Here is a 19,647-nt window from a genome sequence, read left to right as displayed (position 1 = left end):
TCTTACTGATGCTTGACTGTCTTAACTGCACTTATCTTACTGATGCTTGACTGTCTTGACTGCACTTACCTTACTGATGCTTGACTGTCTTGACTGCACTTATCTTACTGATGCTTGACTGACTTAACTGCACTTATCTTACTGATGCTTGACTGACTTAACTGCACTTATCTTACTGATGCTTGACTGACTTAACTGCACTTATCTTACTGATGCTTGACTGACTTAACTGCACTTATCTTACTGATGCTTGACTCTCTTAACTGCACTTATCTTACTGATGCTTGACTGTCTTAACTGCACTTATCTTACTGATGCTTGACTGTCTTAACTGCACTTACATTACTGATGTTTGACTGTCTTGACTGCACTTACCTTACTGGTGCTTGACTGTCTTAACTGCACTTATCTTACTGATGCTTGACTGTCTTAACTGCACTTATCTGACTTTGCTTATCAAGCTTGATTTTACAAAATTTATTTATTTCAGTTATCTATAAAATGTGACGTTAGGGTATACTATGGGGTGGGGGTGTTGGTACTTGTCCTGTCATTTTTGAGGGGCCATACTTCAGGTTTTTAATCATAAAGTTCAGCTTTGATGCCAGCACTGTCACATGTACAGCCTCAAGAAAAGTCTGGCCTAACAAGGTAAACTCAGCAAAGAACTATTGGCTCTCTTTAAGGCTGAATGAAGTAATCATTGCCTGCTGGTCATCATCTACGAGTTCAGTAAGTGGGTTGAGAGACACTCAGTGGTTGACATTTTATCAGTCCTCTGCTGATTATAGAACAATGACCAGCATGTCTAGGCATACCTCAATACATTCACATGGATCAGAGATTTTAAAATGTATTTGTGAAAAGAGTATACTTTCTAATTATAATAACAGTTGATTTTAAAAAGAGTATACTTTCCAATTATAATCACAGTTGATTTTAAAAAGTGTTTTTCAATTATAACAACAATTGAGTTTAAAAGAGCATACTTTTCAATTATAACAAGTTGATTTTGAAAGAGTGTACTTTCCAATTATAAGAACAGTTGATTTTTAAAAAAAAGAGTATACTTTCAAATTATAATAATAGTTGATTTTAAAAAGAGTATACTTTCAAATTATAATCACAGTTGATTTTAAAAAGTGTTTTTCAATTATAACAACAATTGTGTTTAAAAGAGCATACTTTTCAATTATAACAAGTTGATTTTGAAAGAGTGTACTTTCCAATTACAAGAACAGTTGATTTTAAAAAAAAGAGTATACTTTCAAATTATAATAATAGTTGATTTTAAAAGTGTACTTTCCAATTATAATCACAGTTGATTTTAAAAGTGTACTTTCCAATTATAATCACAGTTGATTTTAAAAAGTGTTTTTCAATTATAACAACAATTGAGTTTAAAAGAGCATACTTTTCAATTATAACAACAATTGAGTTTAAAAGAGCATACTTTTCAATTATAACAAGTTGATTTTGAAAGAGTGTACTTTCCAATTATAATAATAGTTGATTTTAAAAGTGTACTTTCCAATTATAATAATAATTTATTTTAAAAACAGTATACTTTCCAATTATAAGAACAAATGGTTTTAAAAGAGCATACTGATCAATTATAACAACAGTTGATTTCAAAAGAGCATACTATTCAATTATAACAATTGATTTTATAAGAGTATACTTTCAGATTATAATACTTGATTTTAAAAGAGTATACTTTCCAGTTATAACAACAGGCAGTTTTAAGAGAGTCTAATTATAACAACAGTTGATTTTGAAAGTGTACTTTCCAATTATAATAACAGTTGATTTTAAAAGAGTGTGCTTTTCAATTATAACAGGCAGTTTTAAGAGTCTAATTATAACAGTTGATTTTGAAAGTATACTTTCCAATTATAAGAACAGTTGATTTTAAAAGTGTGCTTTTCAATTATAACAGGCAGTTTTAAGAGTCTAATTATAACAGTTGATTTTGAAAGTATGCTTTCCAATTATAAGAACAGTTGACTTTTACAAAAAGAGTATACTTTCAAATTATAATAATAGTTGATTTTAAAAGTGTACTTTCCAATTATAATTGACAGTTGATTTTAAAATAGTGTTTTTCAATTATAACAACAATTAATTTTATAAGAGTATACTTTCAGATTATAATACTTGATTTTAAAAAGAGTGTACTTTCCAATTATAAGAACAGTTGATTTTAAAAGAGTATACTTTTCAATTATAAGAACAGTTGATTTTAAAAGTGTGCACTTTTCAATTATAACAACAGTTGATTTTGAAAGAGTGAACTTTCCAATTATAAGAACAGTTGATTTTAAAAAGAGTATTCTTTCCAATTATAATAACAGTTGATTTTAAAAGTCTAATTATAACAACAGTTGATTTTGAAATATACTTTTTAATTATAAAAACAGTTGATTTTAAAAGTGTACTTTTTAATTATAAGTTGATTTTAAGATATTATACTTTCCAATTATAACAACAGTTGATTTTAAAAGTGTAATTTCAAATTATAATAATGGTTGATTTTGAGAGTGTACTTTCCAATTCTAACAGTTGATTTTAAAAGAGTATACACTCCAATTATAATAACAGAAGGTTCATACACATATAAATATTGAATGTACAATTCAAGTAAATCAACACTACAAGCCACACCATTATCTTACACATTTCTTTTTATGTATTCTTTTTTTTTTTATAAGAAGGAAAACATTTGTTTTTACATGTTTCTCTCAGATACTGTGAAGTTATTTACTTATTTTATTCTGCAAAATGGCAGATGTTGGAATTCTGATTTGGTTCTCAATCTATTCATGTAAATTACTAAACAAATAAAATGATACTACATGACATGTATAACAATACACTTTATATTTAATTTCTAGTTAGATACAAAGTTTAACACAAATTGAAACAAGGCATAGTTAGGTTTGCTGCTTGATACAATTGTATGAGCAACAACTGTAACACTAATACTACTCCACCTATCTTTCAAAGTTATCAACAACTGTAACACTAATACTACTCCACCTATCTTTCAAAGTTATCAACAACTGTAACACTAATACTACTCCACCTATCTTTCAAAGTTATCAACAACTGTAACACTAATACTACTCCACCTATCTTTCAAAGTTATCAACAACTGTAACACTAATACTACTACACCTATCTTTCAAAGTTATCAACAACTGTAACACTAATACTACTCCACCTATCTTTCAAAGTTATGTACTTACCAATCAATTCTTCTGTTATCACATATTAAAGTATTTCAAATTCAGAGGAAAGCTATAATAGTATACTTATAGAGTATAGGGTACTGTCTGGTCTTGGTTGTTGCTGTTAAGGACAAGCTAGGCATACAAGTTCTGCCAAGTTGCTGGATCATCTAGTTTATACCGTACAATTCTGTCCCCTATAAAAGCTGTGACAGAATTAATAAAGCTCAACTGAAAAAAAAAAGCCAAACTTTTGGTATTAGCTTTAAATTTTCATTTCTAGATGACATTCTGGCCCAAGAATACTCTTTAGTTCTGACCTTAATATAAAATTAATTTAATTGTCAACAACATATTACAAGAACTTCGTATTACAAATGTCCTGCTCATAAAACAGTTCACAGCAGTTTCTTAAAAATGCATCTGACTCTAAAGAAAACAAGAAATCTATACATTATGACAATGTTTCACATGTAATTATACTAGATGAAGAGCTCTTGTTAACTGAAAGTTGTTTCTCTTCTTGGAAAGAAGTTCGGCCATTTTTTCAGCTTTCACTCTAAGCAAATGCGTAACCTTTCGTTTCTCCATAAACTTTTCAATAAAATCTTCTACAAGCAAGTCTCCTCTTTTTAATTCATCAGCCAGTTTCTAAGAGGAATAAAATGTTTCACAAGTTATTTCTTTTATAAGTTCTAAAAAATTCTGTAAGGAATAAAAGACTCACCTTTGTAAAGGTCTTTATTTTTTTAACTCAGCAGAGATGCCAATTATTTCAAATGACTGAGCGTAATGATTGTAGACAGATTATGATTGTGAATGATCACATTGGTGTTTCTATGCTGCTTAGAAAATAAGAAATATCCATCTACGGGAATGCTGATTGGCTGACAAGCACTGATGACGTAACTATAGATTCCTCCATGTACCCAGTATGGACAAGCATCGCACTCGAACTTTTGGTAGACATCGGAGATACAAATATTTTTTATTATTTCAAGCACAAACATGATTATCGCAATTAGCCATTTGGACTATGTCTTTTATTTATTATCAAAATGTACTTGTATCTCACTAGAAATTTTCTTTTCACCCCTTTCAAGCCCTCGGGGAACAATTTATCACTTTATTGTATAGGCCTATATAATATATAATAATTTGGGAGTTGCAACAAGTTGTAATATTTGTCTGTATGAGCATATAGTCATAATGTATACACAAAAATCATAATGGTTGGCATCTCTGTAACTGTAATGTTGCATGACCTAAAACATTTATGTTTTTAGTTCCTTATTTGTTGTTTTTTTCAATGCATAAAACAAAAAGCTAACAACACAATATATTTCAACTCAATAGAAACTAAAACTACATTACATTTTTAGCCATCTGGAATAACAGAAAATACAAGAAACCACAATATTCTTACTGATAGAATATTAGGCTAATCTTATCTTTACAATGCATACCAATACAAATGTAATTAATGATCAGTTTAAAATGTTTTAATCTTGTATGTTTAAAAAATACACTTCTCAACATACACTCCATCCATCTCTATATTGATGCTAACAGGGTTAAACATATCATTAACCTATTACTAATGCCTACTTTGACACTGTCAGAGTTAAAAATGTCAGAAATAAATAACTGATATTCTTGATGACAAAAACCAGCTTGAAATAAAAATATATCTCAGAAACTTTAGATACAAGTGACTGATATGTTTAACTCTAATATTACCAAAATATCAGCCACGTAACACTTTCACTTATTTTGTCTGAACTATTAAACATAAGATTTTGATTCACTCTAGCTAACACATGCCTCTGTCTCTTCTTCTGATTGGGCTGCTGAAGCCTGAAGAATGGCCAGAACTGTGTCTAGTGACTCTTGGTTGATTGTTTCATCTGTAATAAATCAAAAAATATGGGGATTGTTTAAATTCATTAACAGACACAGAATGGATATGGTTACCCACAGCTAAAATAAACGAACACTAAGAAACAATAACATTTAATTAAAAAATACCATCTAAATTATTCATAAATTGCAAAATACAAGTTCTATAGTTCACAAACAATGCATCAATTACTGCAAACAACAAGGGTGTTTGTAAAAATGAAAATTACATTTAGGACTATAAATTTTCTTTACGTTATACATCATAGACAGTGTGGTTTGTTGCTTAATGGATGCAAGTACATCCCCCAATTGCATAACAATGTACGTGAATCGATGGTAGTTTGACTTAGAAAAAAAAAAATTACTTAGAAGCCAAGAAGTTCATGTTTATCCAATCCAAAAGAAATGCCATATTAGAAAATCTAACAGTTAGTATTGCACAACATTAAAATATTTGTAATATTTGACATATGAAAGGAAGACTTGCGTATATTTCTAACCAAACCTAATGAACAAATCATTCAGTTCTACAGACTACAAATGCACACACACATATAGATTAATGTAAAATAAAAATAATTGCTTTTGGTTATTCTTTTTTTTTGATAATGTTATAAATGATTAATCATAAAAGCTGTTGTGGTATCAAATATAATGTACAAGTTCAATGCTAAGGCTACAAATATAGATTGCTGAAAGAAGACTGATCAAATTTTAGACAAAATCCAAAGAAGGTTTCCAAAACAACACTCATCAATCTTTGGTCAATATCCTTTGAAGATTACCAAAAGAAGGTTGGTAAATCTTTGGGCATTATCCTATGAAGATTATTAAAAACAAAAGACTGATTACTATTTGGTCAATATCCTATGAAAGTTTCCAAAATAACCCTGATCAGTATTTGGACAATATTTTATAAAGGTTACCAAAATAACACTCATCAATCTTTGGTCAATATCCTTTGAAGATTACCAAAAGAAGGTTGGTAAATCTTTGGGCATTATCCTATGAAGATTATTAAAAACAAAAGACTGATTACTATTTGGTCAATATCCTATGAAAGTTTCCAAAATAACCCTGATCAGTATTTGGACAATATTTTATAAAGGTTACCAAAATAACACTCATCAATCTTTGGTCAATATCTCAATATCCTTTAAAGATTACAAAAAGAAGATTGGTAAATCTTTGGACAGTGTCCTATAAAGGTTACCAAAATGTGATTGAACAACCTTTTGACAATAACCTAAGTGAAACAAGTATATACTTATAAGAACCTAAAACAAAGTTGTAATTTGATACAAAGATATTGTATGACCTTCACCAATATTTATAACCAAAGTCATAACATGATTTTAGATTCAAAGTTCAGTCTTAACCTTTTTACATTATGTTATAATCTTGGATACAGAACTTTGATGCACTATACTATGACAATGGCTTATGGTCAATCTTTAATATCCAGCTATCTACATATTGCAATATGTAAACAGCCAAAGCAAGTAACATCGGATGTTTTATGCTATATCCTCCCTATCACGATTCCAAGCTTGGTACGATATGAAGCATAATGGTTTGAAGATAGTGAAAAAAACAAACCAATCAGGAAGAACAAAATACAAGTTTAATGAATCTGACTAAATACTGAATACAGAAACTTGTACCTTTAAAGCAGATATATTTATGTTGCTTTTTATATGTTTACATTTTAGAACTAATAACCTCAAGAAATTATAAATTTATAGAATTAAGAATTAATTAATAATAATTAATCAGTAGTATTTCTGTAAAATTATAGTACAGTGACACCATCACTTATTATGCCTAAAGGTAAACTATCATTCTCAACGTTCTTTTCCAACTGGCAATTTTTTTTTCCATTACACTTTAATCATTGCGAGACAATTACATTATTAATGAACATGGATTCTTAGATTAAATCAAATCCTGTTGATTAACTTGGATTTTGATTTGAGACTACTTTATCTATGGCTGATTAATTCCAATAATTATAATTATAACAACATGCAAGAACTGAAATATAATTACGTGCAAGAAACAATAATGTTGAGGCCAAATGTGTTTAGTAATTTAGAAGTTATGTATTTAGCTTAAACTGCATATATATATATCTTTGTTTTTTTTATTATAAACTTCAAGTTGCAAGAAATAAAGTGCTAAAAATCTTAGGTTCATTAGGTTAAATATGAAAAACATAAACAGCAGTAAATGACAACTATAAGAATAAGGTAGTTGTTAATACAATAAAGAAACATATAAACAGAAAAATAACGACAGTTTTGTTAAAAACATTAGTAGTTGAGTGTCTTCCAATAATTCCTTCTCACCTAAAAATGCTTATTAATATATATTTACAACATAAGAGGCCACAGTGGTTATCTACTGCATATAGTAGAATGTTAAATAATTTTCTTTTTATATTTCTTTCAGTAACAAACATTTGTGAATGGTATATTATTAGGTGAAGAGTAGATAGAAGCATGAACAACTCCAAGTGTCATTACTGTTGCTAATTCTTATTAAAGAACTTTAAAATATGCCTCAATTTAGATATATTTCACAAATTTTTTCAACCATAAATAACCACATGGTACAAAGAAACTCAATTTCTGTATTATTCAGTTCAAGTACCATATGCTGTTTTTAATATATTCCTTAGGAGAAAGACATTCATATAGAAATGGAACTGAATATTAAATATAATACGGAAACTTTTAAATATATAAAGAAATATTTGAAAGAATAATAATGATAAAAATGAAGTTAAATAGACGTTTCACTTCAATACACTAAATGAAGCACATGTACCCAATTTAATTTTATCTAAAAATGTTCCAAAAATCAGAGCTTACAACTAATACCAGCAAACTTGTAAATTGTTGCATACCAGTGACGTATGTAGGTTGGGGCTAGAGGGGGCTCAGCTCCAGGGTCCATGGTCTTAATGCGGGCTCATTGATAATTTTATTATACGTAAAATTACATGGGATGTAGGGTCCACAAAAATTATTAGCCCTTGTGCACAAACAACCTTAAATGTGCCACTGCTGCAGTTTTGCTAGCAGAACTTTGATCTGCTGGTATACATTTCTGAATGAAGTTCTTATTGTCATGTATCAACAGACCTGTGATTTGTACATTTAAATTATCCACGTATTTCAGGATTCTGAGTCCGGATCGTTATTGTGATAAACAAGATTGTTTCACTAAGTATCAGTAACTAGGAATAGCAAGACAACACTTCTTATTCATCTGATCAGTTGCTAAGGCAAGTAACATGCGAGTTAGACATTTAAACTAATATTAACTGGGCTCTGTAGTGAAATATCAAATGCTTTAGCTACAGTAAAAATGTACCTCAATAAAGGTACAGAGGGGTGAGACACAATGTGGTCTAATGTCTCCAAAATTGTTTAACCCTTTTGCAACAGACTTGGTATAATATACACAAGTTTGTCTATACACTTGCACACATTAAGTATTTGTATTATAGCTTTTGATACAGCAGATATATCTTTACAAAATTTAGTAGCTTTTGGTAACAATTACAAGTTTTTAGTGCACAAAAAGTCAGGTTTCTGTGATGAAATATTTTTATTAAAGATATGTTTGTAAAAGTAGCCTGTTTCGATACTAGTCTGAGTGCAACGTGATTTCATGTTATGATTAAAAAAACTGTTCTTCATCCAAACCTCGTAACCATCATAAAAAAATTAGGAAATATGAATTATACTTTTTTTTGTGCTAGAATGACTACATGTTATAACACAAAAATACAAATATTTAGTCTAAGTAGCTTAAGTTTCATAATACTTTATACTTACATATATATTTATTATTTTTTATCATATTGACCTTTCAGTCACTTCTACCTAACATTACACAATTTGCACTGTATGTGCAGTCAGGTCACTCATCCAGTAATATTAAATTGACTTTCAGTCTTCCCTGTCTTAGCTGTGTTTCAGTGGACTTGTATTTTGTAATATACAATCACATTTTAATTATTAAACAATGGATATATGTATACAGGTTATTACTATTTAAAAATAAATTATTAAACTTATCTTTCTTAAGAAATTATAAAATAAAGCTAACAATTATTTCTTCTCGCTATGACCTTTGTACTCGGTTGTTACTGGACATAGGTTGCTAAGCCTTTTAAAATTACACGTTGAGGATATCAAAATGTCTTTTAAGATTTTATATATATATATATATAGTTGAATGACCAAAAAATCATAAATAACTACAATGATATGATGGAATTTCACAATAATAAGCTTAGTAACTAAGATGTATTTAGATTTTTAAAAATATGAAACTTCCAGTAGACTAAAGTCACAACCTACTTCATTGAAATCTTGGATCGAAAGAACATGATCACCTTTTTAAAGATTAAAATGGCTGAGAAAACCACTACAAGGACATTCTGAGATGTTGATTGGTTATTCACATGTCATATACTGTAGTAAGAGTATATGAGGAACTGCTTCAAAAATGAAAACACTTGAAAGGGCCCCACTGTGTTTGATTCAGTACATAAGCCATATCTCGGCAAAATAAAAAGATTTGAGGTTCTTATTTTATGTTCTGACTTGTCAATATTAGTAATTTGAGTTCCTAATTTGTACAAAGTTATAAAATTAGTATTTTGACAACACAAACATCTAATTTTAAACAGTATTGCATCCAACATACCATGTGACTCACTAAAATTTATATTTAGATGTGTTCTTTTAATATTTACTTTTAAATTTAAGAAATTCACTTCTATGTAATATTAACATTTGAATTACAATCTACCATTTGATTCCAAACTTAGTGACATAAGTTCATGAAATAGTAGTTCAATAAAATTCTGAATGTAATTCAACAAATACAATGACATGACTTTTGACCTCTGATCCATTGCGAATAGGTTAAAGCAAGTTTCCAAGAAGTATTCACACAAACTGAATTAGAGAATGAAGGTATAAAAGCTTGTGATGAGGAGACATTAACAGATCTAAGGTTTGCATAAGACATAGCTCTCTTTACAAATTTAATAAAACACATGGAAGCCCTATTAAACAATTTGAATGCCAGTAGTAAGAAAACAGAATTAGAAATAAATAAGGGAAGAACTAAATATATATAACCAACTATCACAACACAGATACTAGCAAAACTGAGATATTTAGGGCAAACCCTCAGAATGGAAAACACAACAAGGGAAGATATTATGATAAGAACAAAGACGACAAGATGGTGTTTTGGGATGTATAAATTCTAAAGGATCAAGATATCCCCATTACTTTGAAAAAAAAAAAGGACCATGGATCAGTGTGTACTACCAACCTCAACATGATGGTCAAATACTGGCACTGAAAACAAGAGATAAGGAAAAATAATTGAAATCATACAGATAAGTATGGAAAGAATAATATTTCACATAACACAACAAGATAGATGGAGGAATGACAGACTAAGAAAAAAAACAAATATAATAGATCCAGTGAGGTTCATTCTGACAACTAAATTAAAACAGGCTTGGCATGCAGCAAGGTATTCTGAAAATAGGTGGATATTAAGAATAATGGAATGGCAACCTAAGGTAAGAAAAATTGAATAGGATGCAATAGAGATAATGGAGAGACAATATAGTGGCAGAAGCAGGAATCAAATGGACATGGTACGTTAAGAATAGGAAATACCAGACCTGTTTGATGGAAAGCTACATTCCATGGGGATGACTGCAACTCAGATAGATGTTTTGTTTTGTTTTGAATTTTGTGCAAAACAACCTTACCTAAAGGCTATCTGTACTAACCATCCACAATTTGGCAGTATAAGACAAGAGGAAAGGCAGGTAGTCATCACCACTCACTGACAACTCTTGGGCTACTCTTTTACCAATTAATAGCAAAATTGGTCATCAGATTATAATGCCCTCATGGCTGAAATGGCAAGCATGTTTGGAGTGATGGGGAATTTTAACCTAAGACCCTTGGATTATGAATTGAGCACCCTCACCTGGCCACTTAGACAGATAATAGTACAATCTGCCAGGGGCATGATTAGAAGCCCTGTTCCCAAGTAGTTGTTTACTGGAAACATTAAAAATCACATACACTGCAAATATTTTCCCCATATTTCTTGTCACTTGCTTATGATTAATAGAACTGTTATAACTATTATTTTCTAATGCTCAGCAAGCTTTGAGAAGTTAAACTGTAATTTTTAAAAATTGTTTTTCATATAAGGTGGTCACCAGCAGAGTGGTCCTGTAGACTTTGATCTCAATGCATCTTTTAACTTTTATAAAATGGTTAAAAAGAAACAAAAAACTACTGTTACATGTAATTAATCTGTTCAAGAAAGAAAATATGAGAAGGAAGATTACCACATATAAATATGATATTCATATAATTATTAACACATAACTTGCAAAACAATTATGATGCAGGTACAGTTAATTTTATAAAAGAAAAATGCTGTTACAGCTATCAATTGCAAGTTCACTGGTGGGAAAAAAAATAGCTGTCCATCACTTAGCAGTGCCTTCAAAAGTTAAGTTCAAGGTCCAAAAGCTAATACTTTAAGTTGATAAATAGTTTATGGTTATAATGTAATATGATAATATGCTTACATATGGCCAATTAATTTAATGTTACAATTTTATGAAACTGTTCCAGGTTATAATCAGTAGCAGTATCCTATCTATTAGCAATTCCAAGGCTTGCTAGAGGCTCAACAGTAAGTTTGAAGGCTTTAAACTCTAAATTTTGGGTGTCTCATTCCAGCTGTAGATGCAGTGCAGATATACCATTGTGCATATCAGTGGTTTCAAGCTGTGGCATGACCTAACAAATCCTTTTCTTAAACCAAGAAGTTATGTAGCATTGTTCATATAACCTAGAGTCCACAAAGATAATGTTGTATCTTATTTTGTATACTTTCCTCAACTGGATAGTCATGAAGGATAACTAGCATAGTATGTATGGACTCTGATAATTATCATCACATAACTTTGTGAACATACTAACCATATTTCTGTTTATTTTCTTCCATTTCATTTTTCAAATCCATGGCTTCTAAATATACTTTGGACAATCCTTCACGAGCTTCAAGCAAAACAGGCTCTTGATTCAAGTTGAACTCAGCAAGACTTTTGTTACTGGCTAACAATGTTTCCCTCTCTGCCTCAATATCTTTTACCTGAGTAAATTAAAATTACACATATATTTAAAAATAATTTACTTTGTCCTCCTCTAATAAGTAAAACTAACTCAAAATTTTAAATGCTGTCATCCAGAAGAGAAAATAAATGCAAGTACATCTGGTTTTGGTAAGTGGGGTAAACTCCTTAACCGAATGAATGACATTCTGTCATCGTGCACTTTATTTCATTTCACAAATACAGCACTCTTACATTGTACTTCTTTTGTCTTCTATGTCTTTAATACCAATCTTCCGAACCTCAGTGGTAAACATTTATAAAGAAATGAAATTATGTTCAAAGTGATATTCTTCCCTAGACCAACACTACACACATGTGAACTTACTCTCAACATAACTAACATTTCAGTTTAGTTACCTGTTGTAAGTTTCTGACGATTTTGTTTAATTCCTGATCTTCGTTTAGAAGTCGCTTAAGTTGTTCAATGTTGGCATCTTGTAGCAGATTTGAAACTGATTTATAACCAGGACTGATATCGCTGATGTGGTACGACATGCTATACATACGATTGTCCAATAAAGAATTAGTAATGAAATATGTTTGGAGAGTACAGTACATATTGAGAATATAATAAACATGTATCAATTTAGGAAATAATATGCTAGTTTAAATGGTTAGGTTAGTAAACATAAACACCAATCTGTACCACTGAATAAGATTTAACATCATTTTACAATTTAAGTTGCATTTCTTGTTATTATGATAGTTTTAAAACATACTGTGCGATGGCTCAGGCTCACTAAAGTTATTTTCAGATGAAAAGTAATTCAACATTCAAGTAACATACCATTTCAAGAATAACGTTTGACAAGCATAAAAAAAAAACTAATGTGTAAAAACAAACAATTACTTTAAAACCATTTACATCATATTTATAAAAACAAACATTTAAAGCCTTATGGAACACTATAAGGATCCATATTTTCATTTTATTTGTTGTTTCCTGAATGAAAACTTGAAAATTAACACTGAAAAAAAAGTAAATGATTTTTTCTTTTTTCTCTGTCAAAATAAATGTACTGTAATATTTGTTTTATTTTAAATTTAAATGGCTAAATTCTCTACAAAAGTAAACTTTTTATTAGTACTTACAGTCATTGGATTTGGCAAGAAATATTCTAAGTTTAACACAAAGTATTCTAAATTACAAATGTAAAAAGTACTTTTTCCATGCTTGTACAGAACATACAGCACTCAAAGAATGTCTGAACTTAGTGTGCAGACTTCTTATACCAGTATCTATTTCAGACTTCAAACATTGTACAACTTAAGCCTAAAACTAAAGACTGTTTACTGCTGATATAATTTATAGATTACATTATATTGAGTAATTTTATATATTTGCCTATTACAAACAACAGCCTAATTATCAGTATTACTTGACTTGTGTGAAATGTTAAGAAGCCCCATAAAAGAAGCTTCACAGAATCATTCTTAATACATGACAATCCAATAGAAATGCCAAAAGGAAATCTAGATTAATAATCTACTAACTTTTTAAAAATGTAACTTGTTACTTATGACAATGAAAAGGGTGTAGACCTGGTGTACTTTCAAAAGCTTTTAATAAGGTGCCACAGAGAAGGTTAAATAGGAAAATCTCATCAGTAGGGGTTGGAAAAAAAGACTAGTTTTGTGGATGAAAGAAACCAAAAGGTTGTTATTAATAGAGTCAAATGAAACTAAACACTGCCTCATAAGTCAGCATTTGGACCATCACCTTTCCTTATTTATTTTAATTGCATTGAAAGGGAGAATAAGTAATAAATTAATGAAACCTTCTAGGTTAAAGGGAATGTGATTGAAGTATTCAAAATTATAAAGGTTAGAGATATGACTGATGCATCATTTCTTTTTCGTATGTGTTTAATGGATACAGTGGTAAAACTAGGGGACATAGAATCAAGATATGGCAGAATAAATTTCATCTGCAAATTAGTCTATTTTATTTTTCAAACAGTGTTCACCCTCTGTAAAGGATTTATTTCTGATATGGTAGGTGCAACCAGATTAAATAAGTTCAAAAGAAGACTTGATGAATACTTTAAAAATAATTAGACCTGGATATATAGGCAGATGTGTATTTGATGAAATGAATGAGACAGCCATAACTGGACAAACACTTACATATTTCTAGCTGTATTAAAGTTGTTGAGGTATAACAGAATGACTTGGATCAATTGGATCAAGCCAACAAAATGTTATTGTGGATTTATGAATACATTGGTTACAACAATACAAGTAAAAACATTATCCTGATTCAAGTTAAGAAAATATAACCATTTTTCTTAACTTTTATTAAAAATTACAAATTCCTGCAGCATGCACAATAAATGTTTAAAGAGGTAATTGTCTCTCTAGCAAGTCACTAGTTAAGCCTTACTTGACCTGCTATGGACAGTTGTGGATTCCCCATCTGAAGCAAGTATACATTAATCACAGTATACTGTTTCAAAACTCTTAACATATAAACTCAATTTGTCATTCTAAAGTTATGACCAGATAAAATCACAGACAAAATAATATCAGTCAAGGAACTCAGTTATGTTTTTATGCAAATTAGATATATGATGATCAGTAGTTTGATCTGAAATGTAAACAAGTGGTCATTCAGCCTATGGTCATTAATGTTTGTAATTATACACTAACTGCTCTCGGTGGTGTACTCACTACAGTTATCAAAACCCAGTTTTTAGCATTATAAGCTTTCATTTTCACTGCTGAGCCAGTAGGAGGGTGACTGCTAATGAATGAACATAGTAGTAGGTAATGAAGTTTTGTTTTACCCTGCCAAGGAGTATATCTAAATTCCCCAGAAAGAAGGTTTGTCTTAAAGGAATATCTTACTTTCTCTTGAGAATAAAAAGTAAGAGAAGATCTAACTGAAGATTGTTTGAGGAATTCATAGCATAAAGGCCTCGTATTCCTTTGTGCTACATTTTGGAGAGAAAACAAATTTAAGATTTGAGAGAAAGAAGAAAAAATAAGCTAGTTTCCATGTACCCTTTTAATTTTTTAACACAGTGATTGGCTTATGGCATGAGTATCCATTAGCTGTAGTGAAAGCTGGGCCTCTACAAAATTTTAATTTTGACAGTGGAATCAAGATTTTCTTAAAAAGTATACAGTGGGTTTAAGTTTTAACTTCTCCTTATGGGTTGGTTGCTACCAGTGAAACTTTGAAGAGCCAAAAGGTCCTTTGTCTATTTATTATGTTAAATAATATTCACAAGCATTACAAAGCTTTGACCACACATAAATGAACTATGAAGTTCAGTGTAGAGTTCCATTTCTTTATTTCAGGGGTTTCATCAGAAGGAAAGGTAGTAAAATGTGTAAGTGATAGAAACATTAAAAAAAAGAAAAAAGACTAGGTGGCAGAAACCAGTCAAGCTTAAATATAACCCTTCACAATCGTGAGAATATACAATAAAAAACATGAAGTTTACATTACCAGCACACATTAAGTCATTCCCTAAATTATAAACACTAATAGGGAACGTTTCTGTCTAATAACCAAGCTGAATTTGTGCTTCTAGAGCTTATATTTATTCCCTTTAACATTTAAAATTTCATCCTCAATATTATCCATCTACCATTTTCAAGAAACTCCCACATGCAGTTTATCTAAGCCAATAATTTTCAAAACCTAAATCAGTTCACCTCTAACACTAGAAAAACTGGTTGGCAGTAGTGGAGGACAGGAATTTGCATGTGTTTAAAAAATAAACTTGTGATTTTCTAAAAAATAAAAGGTGGATTCATACTCTTTATTTACATAAATGTGAATGTTCAAGGACAATCTCAAACTATCAAATGGCATTTTGTTATTCTTACATTATCTTTCCATCAATCTTAAAACTAAGAATTATTTTACTAACATCTGTCACTAATTTTTTCCAAGCAAATTAAAATTATATTCTAAGAGCAGAGTACAAAAACTGAATATAGTTTTCAAAATTATCTTGATCTTACCAGAGATTTATGCAATGAAACAACTTCCCTGCTTCTGAGCTTTTAATTTTTTTTCTTTCAATTCCAGAGAAAACAGTTTCATAGATCTGAACTCTTTCCAAAAATTCAATGTCCTTCCCAACATAAGGAACCAAAACTCTCCTCAATCTTCACTACACTTAATATTTCTACCATACAAAACGAAAATTATTATGCCTTAAACATAATTTTGTGATTGTAATGTTTCCACTTAGTAAAACTTAACAAGTCTTTCCACATTAATTAAAACTCTTTACCCAACTGTTGGACTATTTGATTCCATAACATGCTCTATTACCCAGTTATACAAGAGGTGAACAAGTCACTATGGCAGTATGCGTTTTATTCTCAAAATTTTATAAACAATTTTTTTATACATTTGCCTTCATTTTGAGCAAGTTAGTAACTTAACCTTAGAAAACAACACTAGAAACAAAGTTGAAAGAATACAAGTTTATTACATTTGCACTTACAAGATAAACTTAGATTCCATCTTTCAATATATTTTTTTTCACTTACGCTCTTTTAATTGTGCTTAATTATAATTAAACATTTTACAATCATATTATCATGGAAAAGCATGCATTATTAGTTAACTACATTTCGGGATATGCACTACAAAATAAAAAACATAAAGATATTTCTACTTCATAAGTAGTAGTAGTTACTTATACTGGCAAGTTAACTGCGAGTCAAAGACTCGAACTCCATTTCTAATGTGACTTTTCTTTACTCATACCTTTGATAATAGTCGATATGCTATTATGTATCGGAGTGACTTCAGTTTACTTACTTTGAGTAAAAGTTTATTTATGTAACAAGACAACTAATATTAAATGAACTAGTTCAACTTCATCATATTCTAAAAATTGATTATCAAAGCCAGTTTAAACAAACCTTATCAGTTGTTCATGCCCTCTAGTGTTGGAAAATAGATACATTATAGAGGTCGCTAGATTTGGACTTCACTTTGGTTGTGATACTGATAAAGAGTCAGAGTAATACTAGTTAAGATTAATCCATTCGTAGGCTTATAAGTTACGAGACTTAGATGTTGCTTTCGGATAGCTTGAACGCATAATGTGCGAAAAGAAAGTTTATTTATTACAAGAAACTTAAACAAATAGTACTTCAGTTTGAAAAGATATTTTTTAACACGGTGTTCAGTTCAGAATGACGAAGGATCGATTGGCAGCGTTGAAAGCGGTAAGGACAATCTGAGCTTGCAAGTTGCTATTTTCGTTCAATGTTACCAACAATCAACTGTTAGTACTAGCTAGCTTGTTAGGGTATTTTAGAGTGAACTTCAATAGGTTCTGATGTAAGATTTCAATTCAGCTTAACGTAATTGTAAATTATGTGTTACCATATTCATTTCTGTGATATAAAGTTTGAACCAACTCCTTGATGTAATTGGCTTTTTAGCTTATTACTGTTAGCGGTACCAATTGATATTTTCTTTTGTTTTTTCAACAAGAACCGAAATTGCTAATTTTGTCGAGATAAGAAATTTTAACATTTAAATGTAATGCTATTTATTTGAGCTCAAGTTCTACGGTTAATATTGTATAATACTTCATAAATATAATTTAAATACTTTGATTTTTAGCTTGGTATCTTATCACAGTAGGCTAGGCAGCCGTATGAATTTCGATTCATTTGTTGTACAATACACAGAACTGAAATTAAAACTCATATGATTTTAATTTTTTTTTTTGCGTGAGTGAGTTATAACTTGTGTTCTGAACTTGATTCCCCATCTTTACACTGTATAAAATAGACTAACTAAAGCTTTGGACAGTTGCCAAACGGAAAATAAATTTATAAAGTTTGATTTCTATACTAGTTTCAAAAAAGAAAGAGTTTTGGCAGTAAAAAATAACGTTGTCCTTTGAAAAATTGACATTATTTTTTATGGTATAGGGGCAACCATATTGTGATCATTTGTCATACTAAAACTTTTCTTGTTTTTAAAAATAGTTTTTGAAGTTAGAATTTAGTTAGTAAGAACTTGAAAACATTTAAACATTAAATAATAAAAATAAGCTTGTGATTTAGAATACTTCTGTTGTGTGAGAAACTTAGATTGAAAGTGGATACACAATTATGGATCTTTTGTAGGCAGAAATCTTGAAATTTATAGTTAAGCTTTGGTAATAGTGTTTTACATAGAAATTTTCAATTAAAAAATAAAAATATATTGTTATATTGTATGAGATTTTCAATAGCAATCTCAATATAGTATTCACCAGTTTTAGTTCCTATTGTGTTTAAACAATATTGAGACAATAGATAGGTGTAAAGTAGATGTACTAGAGATATTCTTGAGTTTATAAGCTTGAGATATAAAAATACATGACAACCACATTTCTGTATCTTTCTGCATGGAGGGAGATGCAAAGAACTAGAAGTTATCCCTTTGAATTTAAAATTGTTAAGGTGTAGGTTAAGCTGTCTGAATGGGTCCATTTAAGTGGTATAATTATTTTCTAAAGCAAAGATCTAAAGTGACTCTTTGGTGAACTGCTTTGTTGTTTAAGTTATGAATGTGTGAAAATGTTTAGTAATAAGGTAGTAAAAATGTAGAATTAATAAACACTGTATAAACCTACAGATAATTAAGTTGATAGTTACAAAATAGACAAGTTAAATTGTATTAAATGTCATTAACCTGATGTAACTTTTGTATGTACAGATCAGTGGTAGTGTTTGTTGAATGGGAAGCTTTTCAGTCTTTGTTTATTTAATTTAAAAGATGAACATGTGGAAATTTTAAGAATTAATTTAACAGTTTATATTTGAAATGGCTGTAAGGTCAGTTTGAACCTGAAGATAAAATTGTTTACTTTTTCAAATACAATAAATCCTGGAAGTACTTATTTAAACGACATATGTGATATCACTTTAATGAGGTATGCTTTTTTTTTAAGAACTTGATTTGAAAAGAAAAATTATTTATTAATCACTCAGTTGTGTGAGGCTTGACTGCTTTACACCAATGTAAGGATGGGAAACACTTAATACTTAGACAGAAAATGTACTTCAACCACAAACATGTCTGATAAAGAATATGTTTACACAGTTTAAGTTGTTCTGCTCATAGTTAGAGTCAAAATAAAAATACCAGAAATATTTGTTATTAGTTGTATGTATTGTATGTTAATAATGTGATGTTTAAACAGCTTTCTTGTTTATTTGTGTATATCATTAAAACTATAGATATAATATCAACCATAAACATGCTTTAGTTACACATAATATAATGAATGTTTGATGACC

General features: G+C 29.8%; 2 protein-coding genes across 6 annotated transcripts in view; one reads left to right on the top strand and one right to left on the bottom strand.

Annotated features, from left to right (window-relative positions):
* Positions 1 to 2,865: 2,865 nt before the first annotated feature.
* LOC143253939 (vacuolar protein sorting-associated protein 37B-like) lies at positions 2,866 to 17,415 on the bottom strand. Of its 4 annotated transcripts, none has more exons than XM_076508566.1 (6): positions 17,266 to 17,296; positions 16,351 to 16,517; positions 12,733 to 12,871; positions 12,182 to 12,353; positions 5,055 to 5,137; positions 2,866 to 3,881 (listed from the first exon to the last, which is right to left on the bottom strand). In XM_076508566.1, the coding sequence occupies exons 3-6, from the start codon at positions 12,868 to 12,870 to the stop codon at positions 3,708 to 3,710; spliced, it is 567 nt and encodes a 188-aa protein (XP_076364681.1). In that variant the 5' UTR covers position 12,871; positions 16,351 to 16,517; positions 17,266 to 17,296; the 3' UTR covers positions 2,866 to 3,707. The 4 variants fall into 4 exon arrangements, with proteins under 4 accessions (XP_076364681.1, XP_076364680.1, XP_076364679.1 ...); XM_076508565.1 differs by having other exon boundaries at positions 17,108 to 17,271; XM_076508564.1 differs by lacking the exon at positions 16,351 to 16,517 and having other exon boundaries at positions 17,266 to 17,415.
* An 18-nt stretch (positions 17,416 to 17,433) lies between these two features.
* The window catches only part of LOC143253938 (syntaxin-like), a 91,747-nt gene continuing 89,533 nt past the window's right edge, over positions 17,434 to 19,647 (top strand). For both annotated transcript variants that reach the window (XM_076508563.1, XM_076508561.1), the window contains exon 1: positions 17,434 to 17,574. In XM_076508563.1, the coding sequence (XP_076364678.1) occupies positions 17,542 to 17,574 (33 nt within the window). In that variant the 5' untranslated portion in view covers positions 17,434 to 17,541. The remainder of the gene's footprint in view (positions 17,575 to 19,647) is intronic.

The sequence above is a fragment of the Tachypleus tridentatus genome, chromosome 6 (genome assembly GCF_004210375.1).
Source record: "Tachypleus tridentatus isolate NWPU-2018 chromosome 6, ASM421037v1, whole genome shotgun sequence".
Lineage (NCBI taxonomy): Eukaryota > Metazoa > Arthropoda > Merostomata > Xiphosura > Limulidae > Tachypleus > Tachypleus tridentatus.
The sequence above is the reverse complement of the archived record's forward strand: the minus strand, read 5'-3'. Positions and strand labels throughout refer to the sequence as shown.